The following is a 12,753-nucleotide window of genomic DNA, read 5'->3' as shown; positions in this document are numbered from 1 at the left end:
TGCCAGGACGATTCTGAGGAATGGCGCAGCATCGCGACCAACATTCGACTTGAGCTTAAAGAGAAATCGCATTCCATAAAGTGCTCCGGCCCTAGTGGCTCTGGAACCAGCCCGTAGTCCAGGGAAACGGGAAAGAGGGCTCTTTTCTCTAAAGCCAACTTCATATTGATGTGCTTCACATTGTTTATTTCTTTAGACCTATTGCAGAGCGTCGTTAGAATTCTTGTAAATTCTATTAAGCATGATTTTTGGCTCCCTAAGCCGGCTTCTATGCCCCACGTTCAAACGACTAGCGATTATTCGGTCAAGTAAGGGAGAATAGATATCGAGAAGCCGGCTTAAGGAGCTAAAAGCACGCAGAATAGAAAAAAACATTTCTAACGACTGTATGCACCTAACAAAATAAAAGAGTAGGAAGCTCGTCAATATGAGCTTGTCTTTAAAGAGAACCCTCTTTTGCATTTCCCTGGGCCACAGACTGGTTCCAGAGCCATGAGGGCCGGGGTACTTTATTTAATGCGATTGCTCTTTCGAATTAAGTCGTATCTTTCTCGAGCGACCTCGGACCACCTGATGGTTATCTACGGTAGCTTGTTTGGATAACTATGGAGGACCAAGAGCATTATGTCAATTTACGCAGTTCACAAGAAACCTTTCAGGAACTGTATTTTCTCCATAACTCTATGAGACCACTTTTTACTTCCACTGCAACTGGGATTCAGAAAGACAATAGCTCACTGACCTCCTGCGGCGAAGATAATCCCCTCCCTCGGTGACACACGGCCGTTGACACCGGCTAACACACATCTCTTCCTAAAATTCCTCCAGTGACATTGAACAAAACACCTTTATTCTCAATTCTACACCCTTAACCCCTCTGCCTTCATCCCTTAATTCTACACCCTTAACCCCTCACCCTTAAACCCTTCTACGCCTTAACCCCTCTCCCCGTTAGAAGAACCCTACCTATATATAGTGTGCCGAGGAAAGCCTATGTCGCCTAGAAAAAGACAAGTACACTTATGGAAACGTTGGTTCCCGCTTTTACCTTGTTCTCGTTTTACTTATCGTCTTGGGTTTCCATCTCCCGTCCCATGTTTTCCCTGCAACTGGGATTGAAACTCCCATTTGTTAGATAGACACTTGCCACTGTTTTATCCGTAGATCTGGTGCTTGGTGACTTGTGTGGGGTATATGCCTTAACAGAACCTGAGGTTTGTGATGCCTGTGCATGTATTTCGTGTGCCACAACAGACGGTACTGTAACGGACGAGGCCTAAGCTGTGTGCATGCAATGAAGAAGCTGTTGTTGAGAAGATGCCGGTGTCAGCTCTCAGAATTCACAAAAATGGGTGCTTGGGCTTGTTCGTAGTGCATCGCTCTCAGATCGCTGGGGTTTTCATTTCTGTCTCTGTGTCTGTGTAGTTTTCGCGCTCTTGGTTTGGCTTATCAGTGGTGAGGACCTGCTGCTGTTGCTGTGAAGGAATCCGAAAACTGGATAATCACTGAAGTCTGATAGTTTGTGTCTCGCTTTACCCTCGTGTCGATTTCAGTAAAGGAAAAAAAAACGCAGGCAGTCAAGACACGTGTAGATGAATGATGCTCACCCGCATTGGCGTGCACCACGGTGCTGAGCACGGTGCCTCTGGAGTTGTGCGCGCGGCAGCGAAAGGACCCGCGGTGTAAATCCGCGCGGAACTGATGCTCCCGGAAGGGCAGGAAGGTGAGAGTGCCTTCGTGGACCGTGAGCAGCTGTGCTCGGGAGGCCACCGGCAGCGCGCTGGCGTTGAGCCCATCCGTCGCGCTCACCCACCACACGTGAGGGCGCGGGTCCCCCTCTGCCGAGCAGCGCACAGTGGCACCCGTCCAATTTGAGAACAGGAGACGCGCGGGAAGCTCGTTCAGCCAGCGAGGCCCGGAGGTTCCATGTGCGGTGTCGGGTTGGCTCGCCAGCACGCAAATGGCAGCAGCTATAGAACAGAGGCAGAAAAAGGGAGGAAACATGATCGTTGTGCAGACCGTAAATGTAAGGATACGCAATACAGTGACATTATCTATTCGCCAGTTTATGATTAAGTAGAGGTCAGGAACACATGTGTTGTCAACGTTTCTAATGTCAATCAATCAATCAATCAATCAATCAATCAATCAATCAATCAATCAATCAATCAATCAATCAATCAATCAATCAATGCATTCATTGGTCAATTGAATACTTTCGAGCTTACAACGCAAGAATGCTTAAAGAATAGCTTTTGATCTTTTATTAGCTGAAACCTGGCCAACTTCATCTGCCTTCTAAATTTGAGGCCGGTCTGTTTCAAACAGTCCTCCTTTAGATATTTATCAGTTTTGTCACAAGACTGTCATGAGACCAAATGGCAAGAAAAACACGTTACATCTTCACTGCCTAATGGATACTTCCAGTCTTTGTCCGGGAGGGCCAACGGGCGACATGATGAGAGAGACAGAGAAAGAAACGTTTATTATTTGGAACAGTGTCCCGAGCAAAGCCCGGTATACTGAGGTGGAAGGCTCCTTAGTCCAGGAATCTTCTGGCTTCGACTGCCCTCTTGGCCCTGGCAGTGAGTTATGGTTGGTGTTACAGTTTCCCGAGGGCGAGATTTGCCTCCCGCGTTTCGAATAGGTGGTCTTCATATGCTTCTTGTGCTTGTTTCACATCCGTTTCCGGTTGCATTTCACTGCCTTCCTGCCACGGGCATTCCAGAAGCAAGTGTGCCAGGGGGTCGGCTAGGTTGCGGAGTAGTCAGAGATAGCCATGGAGCGTCGGGTAGAGGTGATGCATTATCGTTCCGTGGGTGTACGTGTTACTGTGTAGGCGTCTAAGGATCATGCTTTCTTCTCTGCTGAGTTTTGGGTGCGGTGGAGGGTACACTCCACGCTCGAGCCTGTAGTGTTATGATATGGCCGAATAGTTAGTTGGTGGGTACTGCCTCCGCCTCTTCTGGCGCTGGTCGGAGAGCGCGTGGAGCGAGGGGAGCCCGACTGACATGTTCGCGGGCAGAGGTGCGGGACGCTTCGTTCTCCTCTAGTCCCTCGTGTCAGCGTACCCACGTTACGCAGGTGTACCGGAGCGGAGTACTTCGTCGCTTTAGCATCTTGAGTGCATCGGCCAAGATGCGGCCCTTCAAGTGGTTTCTACGGGTGGCTTGTGAGTCGGTGACTATAACGGCTGCGTCTGTGCATCTGTGCAAGCAGCGATTGCCGCTTTTTCAGCCGTTTCCAGTTTGCGTGCCTTGATGGTTGCCGACGCTAACCCCCAGCCTCGGGAGTCTACGAAGCTGAGGCCGTACGCACCTGTGTAGCGGGCGTCCGAGTTCTGCTTGAACCTTCGTTTGATGGCGTTGGCTCCATACTGTCTTCTAATCTTGTGGTATATCGGATACATGTTGCGCGGGACACGTGCGATGTAAATTCACGAACGTCTGGTGGGATTCACTCTTTCTTCTCTGTGTCTGCGACGAACGTCTCTCGCTAATTCAGGTGTAGGAGTACTGATTTCCCGGTGGGCGTGAGCTCGAGTCTTTTCATTAGCTGTTCTTGCGCGCTTCAGTGAGCTCTTGCCACGTGTTGTGGACACTCATCTTAAGGAAACGCGTAGTGGAGGCCACGGGAAGGGAGGGGGAGGGGGGACTCCCAGGACGATTTTGACTGCCTTCCTTATCATGAGGTTGAGCTTTTCTATTTCACCGTTTTTTAAAGCCAGGTACGGCGTACCGTATGTGATGCGGCTGGTGAGCAGTGCTTGCGTTATTTTCAGTGTGTCTTATTCATTGAGTCCACTTCTTTGGCTTGAGGTCTTCTTGACGAGTTGTGTGAGTTGCGAAAGGGTTCGTCGTAGTCTCGGTAAGCTGGCAGTCCAAGTATTCGTATGGTATCGACTTTCGAGATTGTTGTACCTTTGGGGGTGACATTGGGGTCGGGATCTTTGTAACTGGGTGGCGGGCCTCCCGTACTTGCTTTCAGGACGAGGTGCTAAGACTTCTCGCGGGAGCAGCGGAGGCCGCAGGTTCGGAGATAGCTTTCGATGATGTCTACGGCTTCTTGTAAGCTGCTTTCTTGCCTTCCAGTGTTCGTAGCTCTGGTCCAGAACGTGATGTCATCAGCATGCATCGAATGACGCAGATCTGGTCTGGTTTCGATGAGTTTGGGTACCTTGACCATAACTACGTTCAACAGTAGCGGTAGGAGGACCGACCCTTGCGGGATGCCTCTGTTTGGAAGTAGGAAGCTTTCACTGCGGATGTTGCAGATCCCGACGGTTGCCGTGCGGTCCATAAGAAAGTTTCTGACGTACGCGTAGGTCCTAGTGCCGTAGCCGGTGCCTTCGAGGTTGTTGAGGGTCGCGTCGGGGCTAGCGTTATCCAAGTCTTTCTTTACGTCTACTGCCACTATGGAGTATTTGCTTTAAATGTTTAGTTCATCTAGGAGGCCTTCTTTCATTTGTAAGAGTATGTCCTGCGTTGAGAGGCGCTGTCTGAAGCCGAACATGGTGTCCTGTAAGTGGCCGCTGTCTTCGAGGTTCTGGGTAATGCGGTCGTGCACCATATGTTCGAAAAGCGTACCCGCGCCCGAAAGGAGGGAGATGGGGCATGGGTTCTCCAAGCTTAGAGGTTTGTTGGGCTTGGGGATCATGGTGATATTCGAGTGATTCCATACAGCAGGCAGTCTTCCTTTCTCAAAGCACTCTTTGTAGTACAGGAGGAGAACCGCGGTGACCTGCTGCGGTAGGCTGCGGAAGTGTTTGTTGACGATCTGGTCTTTACCGGGGCTGGTATTTCTAGTCAGCTTGGATAGCACTACGTGGAGTTCGGCCTGCGTGAAGGTTCGGTCGAGTTATGGAGAGTATGCTGCTAGTTGATCCGGGAGAGGGTGCGTCTCCGCAGAATTTCTTTTGTAGTTCTCGCAGGAGGTGTTCTTCTGATCCAGCGGGGTTGTGGATAATTCTGTGGAGATGTTGCTTATGTTTCGCGTTAGTGAGTTCAGTGGCTAGGAGTGCGCATAGAAAGTTCCTAGACATCTTCGGGCTCAATGTCTCCTGTAGCTTGTCACAGAAAGCATGTCTGACGAGATGTTGCGCATAGTCTCGAGCCTTTTTTGGTAAGGAGAGCGATGCGTGTCTTTAGCTTTCTGTTAAGCGTTTGTCGCTTCCATCTCTTGAGGAGGCCACTCCTAGCCTCACACAGGTGGAGAAGATGCCCGTCGACCGCGGACGTATCGGAATCGAGTTGTATAATCTTGGTGTGTCGTTCTGCTGTGTCTAATACATTTTTTAGCCACTCGTCAATGCCGGTTATGGTTGCTCCAGAATCTAGCTTGTCCCTAAAGGATTTCCGTTCATTTAGCCCTGCAATTCCGGTCTTGATCTGACTACGGGTGTGTGCTAGATCTAATTGGAGGGTATGGTGATCGCTACCTAAGGTTTCCTGGAGTCGACTCCATTCTGCCCAGGGGTCGTCCGCTGTAAAGGTAAGATCGGGGTTTGTGTCCCTGGAGGCGCTGTTTCCAACTCTCGTGGTCTGTAGAGGAGGTCTGTGCTGCTGGGTGGCATCCTGCACTCTAGCACGCTTGCTCGTGGTGGTATAGCCCCATGCCATGTGCGAGGCGCTGAAGTCGCCCACTATTACGAGTTGGTGTCCATTCGTGGATTTCCTGATTTCTGATACGAAGTGATCGAGGTCCTGTAGCTGGTCGCGAGGGGGGCTGTACACGCCAGCCACGAATAGGCTTTTCTGCGTCTTTCGTTCCGTTAAAACCTCGATTAGGGTGTGTTCTGTCTGGGTGTCTGGGTTGTGTTTTTGGGCTGTGAAAGTTTTGTTGGCCAGTACGGCAGTGCGTTGGGTTTGTACATATGTAGTGTATCCTGGCAGGCGGACATTCTGCTTGTTTGTTTCCTGTTGTGCTATGACCCAGAGCAAAGAACCAGCATTCAACTATACGCATATGGCAATGGAACTGTTGATCGTACCGCCCTAGACACGCCAACCTGCAAGAATTCGTCAAACTGAGTCGACCCGACCTGACGACAGGGGGAAAAAGGACTTGGTTTTATGCCTGTAAAGCGTGCACCATTGCAGTACAGGGGGAAAAAGGACTTGGTTTTATGCCTGTAAAGCGTGCACCATTGCAGTACAGGGAGAAAAAGGACTTGGTTTTATGCCTGTAAAGCGTGCACCATTGCAGTACAGGGGGAAAAAGGACTTGGTTTTATGCCTGTAAAGCGTGCACCATTGCAGTACAGGGGGAAAAAGGACTTGGTTTTATGCCTGTAAAGCGTGCACCATTGCAGTACAGGAGGAAAAAGGACTTGGTTTTATGCCTGTAAAGCGTGCACCATTGCAGTAATTTGTTTAAAACGGCAAAGCCTACACCAAAAATTGTAGTGACACAGTTTTTGACGGAGAGAAAGAAGCAAGGAAATGCAAAGACGCTTGCCTAACGCACGCCCGGTTTTCTACTATACGCCGGGGGAAGGGAATAAAATGGCGGGAAGAAAGAAAGAGGGAAAAAGAAAAAGGACTGGCAGTGCGCAGCTGTATAGGTGTACAGCTAGTCTGTCAGCGGTCGACGGGGCTTGCCTAGTTGAGGAACTCTAATAACGCTTTCGTTGCCAACTATGCACAGTGCCATGGTCCGAGGACCTTGGCTTCTGAATGCGGATCTTGAGTGCAGCCGAATTAATGCTGTTTGGAAAGGACAGCGCCTAAAGAAAATCTATGGGTGCATTAAATATATTGTTAAATAAAGCGGTGAAGAAAGCCCGCAAATCACGAGGAAGTACCACGCGACCAGTCGCACGGAACTTTTCGCATACTTTTTTTTTGGGTTTCTTTCAGGCCTGGAAAAAAACGTTTATTTAGCATGCATAGAGCAAAAGAAAGATGGATTGGGGATTTCTAATCACTGCCAACAATCTTCCGATTGACAATTTTGCCGTGATTATAACACATGAGTAGTTAAGTAATTAGCACCGACTGATTATGTAATTAGGCGAAATACAAGAAATACTCTGACTTGCTCCAAGCGACAGCAAACAACACTACCTGCTACAGCTACGTGGCACTCGCATATTTTAAGATTTTGGCACAAGTCCGTAGGGCACTCTCTATATAAAAACGTATTAAGGACTCAAAATGTAGATTGGAGCAAGAAGTATCTGGTTTAATTATGTTGCTCTTGGGCGGACATTATAGCGTTCCTTTTAAAGTTATTATAGATATGGGAGATTAAAATTAAAGTTCACCTGTAATAATAAATTTTATAGTCACGACATTGCAGTGCCACAGCGAATAAAAATCTTCACTGTATGGCAGCAGTTATTAAGAATACGTCAGCTCTTGAAATCTTTTTTGTCATTAGACTACAGGAGTGGTCAGATTAGAAATAAAAATTATTTTTACGATTATTCTTTCTTGAACTGCTCAAGCACAACCATCTCCCGGGAGAAAATTATTTTGATTGCTTTGTCGAGCATTGATCAAAAGATACAGCGGTAATATTGTAAACAAACGTATCAGCATAGACAATGAGCATACGAAACGGAAAACATTGAAACAAGGCTGTGTATATATGAGAAGAAGAGAAGTAAATTGCTTCGAAAATCAATGCGCTTATATAAAAAAAAGATAAATAAGTGGAACTAGATTTAAATTTTTGTTTATTTTATTAATAGCTAGATGCCGTGAAGAAAGATATGTAGGAACTGGGAACATTCGGGAAATAGACAGAGCTCTTAGTGTAAGCATGCACAATATTTTTCTATGAGCACCCTCCGAAATGACAAGCTGCGTATCCCTATGGTATACATGATTGCAGCCCTCACTTAATGTGCACAGAGACCAAGAGAGACGGAGCAAATGATAAATGAAAGGCAGGGAGGTTGACTATATAGGACTGAGCCCAGTTGGCCACCCTACACTAGGGAAAGGGAAAAGGGGAGAGAAAGATTTAAAGAAGAAGAGGAAGTTGCCTGGGGATATCGATTGGTCACTCAATCCGGATCACAGACGGTAATTCAATCCGGTAGCTTTCAAATATCGCAGCAGTGATTTTGTGGCCTCACAGAGACCAAAGAGATGAAGCGCGCTCTGTTTCATGCGTCCGGGGCGTATAGTTTTGCACTTGTAATACAGATGATAAATGACAATGTGAAAAATTGGCGCAAGTGACAAAAAAAGAAACAGTCAGAGAGAGAAAGAGAAACATTGCTATTTGAGTGTAAACACGTTACTTGTTACGATAGAACGAAATGATTACTTCGGCAAGCTAGGCTTGCTGCTGCTTATCGAAGTTGGACAAACATCCCCGCAGTATTTATTCTCGAGAACCCTTGCTAACTTAACGAGGAAGTCGCTAAATATAGCGGGTTTTTTAGTCTCGTTAACGTCAACGTGGCGTGCTTTGGAGTACTAGTGGCAATTTTAGGTGACCTACATAGCCTGGTAATGTTTCTCCTAAGTTCGGTACCACGTGTTCATTTCATCCCAAGGTATCTAGATATATGCGCCTCCATTTGCGGCTACCTGTTGAGCGATGGAGCAGCCTTTCCGTGAAAGGCATGACTTCGGGAGACAACGAAAAAAACCGCCTCTGCTGTGGAAAACTTCAAGGTAGCAAAGAAAGTACATCCCAGTGAATGCTGCTTGTTTGCTAGGACGCAAGACGTGGAGTCGAGTCACGTAACGGGGAGTTTAGGCAGCAAAAAACCGACAAAGGTCGACCGTTATTTATGCTACACGGAGGAGCGATCGAGTATACGACGAGGGTATGGGTTCGCGGTTGTATAAGGGCCTGTAGCGACGGCTTCGCGTAGCGGTGGCTCATACTGGTCTCTCGAAGCAAGAACACGCGCGATATCCTCGCAGTTTCGGGTGTCTGCCTTCCTTCGCAGAAGATAGATGAAGCGGCCACGGCTAAGCCTCCCCCGGCGGCCGCCTCCGAATGTGTTCACCGCGTCTCATCCGACCCGGTTTCCGACCTCCTCCTCCATCGTGCGCCGGCGCTCGCGGACGGCTTTGATCGGCTTCGAGCGAATGATGCCCGGGGACACGGCGCTGGAGCCCGGCGTGCACTGCTTCGTTCTGCTCCGTTTCTGCTTCCAAACGTCGCTGCGGGGATAACGCGAAGCCCGCCGTGTGTGCGCTTCGTGCCTCAAATTTCTCCTCCCAAGCCGGAAGAAAGGATTTGGTTTGCCTTCCCGACGGCTGCCCGGAGGCACACACGACTCCGGTTGTGGGGTGATGTTTCATTTCTGACCCATTCGTTAAGCGTCGTATACACTCTTCTTTCGCATTCTTTTTTTTTCTCTTGCCTCCTTTTCCATTTTGATTTTCATTGCGGCCCAGGACTTAGTTACAACCTAAGCGCTGAAGCTTCCGTAGATGCAGTCGCTTGTGTGCCGCTCCTCTTAACGATGCCTGGTTCCTATTGTTTGTGACGCTCTTACTCTTCAGTGGACGCCATGCATCGGGCAAACAATAAAGCTGCGAGTTTCTCTAAACCACCGTGAAGGGGTCAAACGGAGGGGGAGAAGGGAGTCCAATAGTCGTTCTCATTGGCCTCTGTCCCCGAGGTTGTTTGTTGTCTTTGCCTGTTTACACACGAAGGCTTTATACGTCCCCTGCTTTCGTGTTTGGGACGTCCCTTCTGTCTATGAAATCTCGCCAAACCCGTGCAATGTGGCGAAAGCCGCGGACCAATTTAGCCAGTCAGAATACGGGCTCCCACATTGTCCACCTCTCATTGCCTTTCGCGCGTATAGCCCACTGAATGGAAGCTTATCACGGAAGGATTGGTAGTGCGCAATGGGCGATCAATTTCCACTTTGATGGAGCACGCAGCTGGTTCTCTTTACTCATTGGCTGACACAAGTGCTATAGTCTTCGCTGTACTGCACGGAATTGGTGAGTGATATGGAGTGTAGTCCTTCGTTTGCCGCGCATTGCTTGTTTCGTTTGCTCGTGCAATCGGCCGTGTCTCAGCGAGGTTTTTTTTTACCCGGTCCCCGGACCCGTTTGTTCGGACGACGTATACTTTGGCCTCTTACACGGAGCTTTCCATTTGCGCGCTCCATTCTCTCTTTTGCGGCAGGACATTTTTTCGAGTTATCATATGCCCTGCTCTCTCTCCCGCGATGTGTCCCAAGCGCTTTGTCAAAAATCGCTTTGTCGCAACAGTAGCCCCTTGTTTCTGAGCCCTGTTTTCGTCTCCACGTCATAATTTGAATACTTGTTTTCTATTCCTACACACTTTTTTCCAGTCGCGGCTTTGTTCTCTTATACTTGATTTAGTACCACTATTTGCGGTGGTTTCAGAGGCACAACGATCTACTCTTCTCGTTTATTTGAGGAAAGAAGTCGTGGAGGATAGGTCTGTTCGTGGCGCTTTCTTTCTTATAAGCCGTAAGTATTTCTCGTTCTTTTCTTTTTTTTAGCCATCGGTATTGTTTCTTTTTGTCTACACTATCCTTAAGTTATCTACTTTTTCGCCAATCTCCGTTCGCTGTGGAATGTACATTTTTTGCTCAAAGGCCGGTTACACGACTTACCAACCTGTTTATGATTTCACCTGGTCATTTCTGTCGGACGTATTGTGTGGCATGTGATTTCTATGCATACACTAGTCGCTTTGTTGGCTAAGGGTTTTATGTGTGTACATAAATACTTTTAAATGCACTTTTTATTTGCTTCCAAAGTAAATTCGGAAGCCATGATGGCAGCACTCACAAAAAGAAAAAGAAAGGAAAAGAAGAAAGAAAGAAAACGAAGAAAAAATGCAGACGTGGAACTTGGCCTATTTAAGTACACTTCAGGGCTCACCATCTTACGCGGCTGACTAAACTCGCAGTGTGTATTGGACAGTAGCTAAGTTGTAATTTAGGTGTTGATGACGAATGATACTACTAAAAGCAGTTACTCCTTTATGTCGTGAGAATATGGTCATAGCATGCTGTTTCTTTTATAGGAGTTATTCTTTAAGCTGCTAATCCACGTGTACTGTGCTGTAATGAGTTCGTACCATTGCTAGAGAATCATGTTAACCATCATAATAATGACAAGCTAAAAAAAATGTGCAGATCCCAAACACATTTTGGAATCTGCGTGAAGTGATGCTTTCGTGAAGGCTGTTAATGTGGCAAATGCTATTAACTTGCTCACTTCATTCCTGCGTCTTGGGCGCAAAGGAAACAGGCGCGCAATTAATCTCGCGTACCCATGCTACGCAAAAAAATAAAAAAAAATAAATTATGGTGTTTTACCTGCCAAAACCACGATCTGATTATGAGGCACGCCGTAGTGGAAAACTCCGGATTTATTTAGACCACCGGGGGCTCTTTAACGTACACCTAAATATAAGTACACTGGTGTTTACGCATTTCGCCCCCATCAAAATGCGGTCGCCTAGGCCGGTATTCGATCCCGCTTAGCAGCACAACACCATAGCCACTAAGCAACTACGGCGGGTCACGTGCTCCGCCATGTGACGCATCTGGTGTAGGTTTCCTGCTTATTTATTTATTCATTTATTTATTTATTTATTCAGGTACCTACAGCGCCCGTTGAGGGCATTTTTGTAGGGGGAATACAGTTCCAAAACATTCATCGTCATGCAGATGACACTGCGTAAATAACATACAAACGAACAATAAAAATACAACGCATTCCAATACTGAGCAAACTGATAACAAAAGAACCATGAAAGCAAGACAGACGTAAATATTGTCATATGAACAAGCGTATACAAAAAATTTGAAAACGCACAGCAACACAGCACACACACACACAAAAAATTAATTCAACAGAAGGCTTGACAGAGCATTTTCAAAATAAGATTGCAAGGCTAAGACTGTTTCTTCATTTCTTCTTGTTTACTTTAAATGTACTGGCCAAACTTTGACTCGTCCCTCAGCCGTTGTGGGTACGTGCCATTGCATGGAAATCGTAATCCGTAATTATCAACATGCGGCAATAATTTCAAAGAGCTAGATCGCGTTGGCAAAATATATACCGTCCGTTTCTTGGCCAACCACTCGTTGTGGATATGTGCGATTTTAGGGAAATCCTCCTCCTCCTCCTCCTCCTCCTCCTCCTCCTCCTCCTCCTCCTCCTCCTCCTCCTCCTCCTCCTCCTCATCATCATCATCATCATCATCGTCATCGTCATCATCGTCGTCGTCGTCGTCGTCGTCATTATATTAATAATCAACACGCGTAGGCACTTTTCGGCCGAAACCCCGTTGTGCGTATGTGTAGTAGTATTGAAATCATAATCATCATTACGCGGCAACCATCTCAAAGCCATTTGGCATTGACACGAAATGTACCTCTTTCTTGTTTGCCAAACCACCGTTGTGGGTATGTTCCATTGTACGCAAACCATCATCTTCATCAACACGCGGAGATCATCTCTAAGAGCTTGCTGCCGTCGACACGATATGGTATGGTATGGCATGGTATGGTATGGTATGGTATGGTATGGTATGGTATGGTATGGTATGGTATGGTATGGTATGGTACTCCTTATACGATGGCGCACACCCACTGTGGGGGATTAGCCAAGATTTGGATGAAATTAGGCTATCTTTTTTAAAAACTAAAATAGGTAAAGCTAACTGGAGGAAATGTACAAAAATAAAATGTTTAAGAATTCAAGACAATCTCTTTGTAGCAATTATAGGTGCATCGCCCGCTTCTTGGCCAATCACCAACTGTGGGTATGTGACATGGTATGGAAG

The 12,753-nt window shown here is 47.2% G+C and overlaps 1 protein-coding gene and 1 long non-coding RNA gene across 3 annotated transcripts in view; one reads left to right on the top strand and one right to left on the bottom strand.

Moving 5' to 3' along the window:
* The window catches only part of LOC139057307 (uncharacterized), a 376,778-nt gene that overhangs the window by 223,377 nt on the left and 140,648 nt on the right, over positions 1–12,753 (top strand). The window lies entirely within an intron of this gene.
* Positions 1–12,753, bottom strand: part of LOC139057304 (cell adhesion molecule Dscam1-like) — a 160,674-nt gene that overhangs the window by 102,724 nt on the left and 45,197 nt on the right. For both annotated transcript variants that reach the window (XM_070535256.1, XM_070535255.1), the window contains exon 3: positions 1,608–1,970. In XM_070535256.1, coding sequence (XP_070391357.1) covers positions 1,608–1,970 — 363 coding nt within the window. The remainder of the gene's footprint in view (positions 1–1,607; positions 1,971–12,753) is intronic.

This window comes from Dermacentor albipictus, chromosome 3 (assembly GCF_038994185.2).
Source record: "Dermacentor albipictus isolate Rhodes 1998 colony chromosome 3, USDA_Dalb.pri_finalv2, whole genome shotgun sequence".
Taxonomy (NCBI): domain Eukaryota; kingdom Metazoa; phylum Arthropoda; class Arachnida; order Ixodida; family Ixodidae; genus Dermacentor; species Dermacentor albipictus.
Note: the sequence above shows the minus strand (reverse complement) of the source record. Positions and strands in the feature narration are given on the sequence as shown.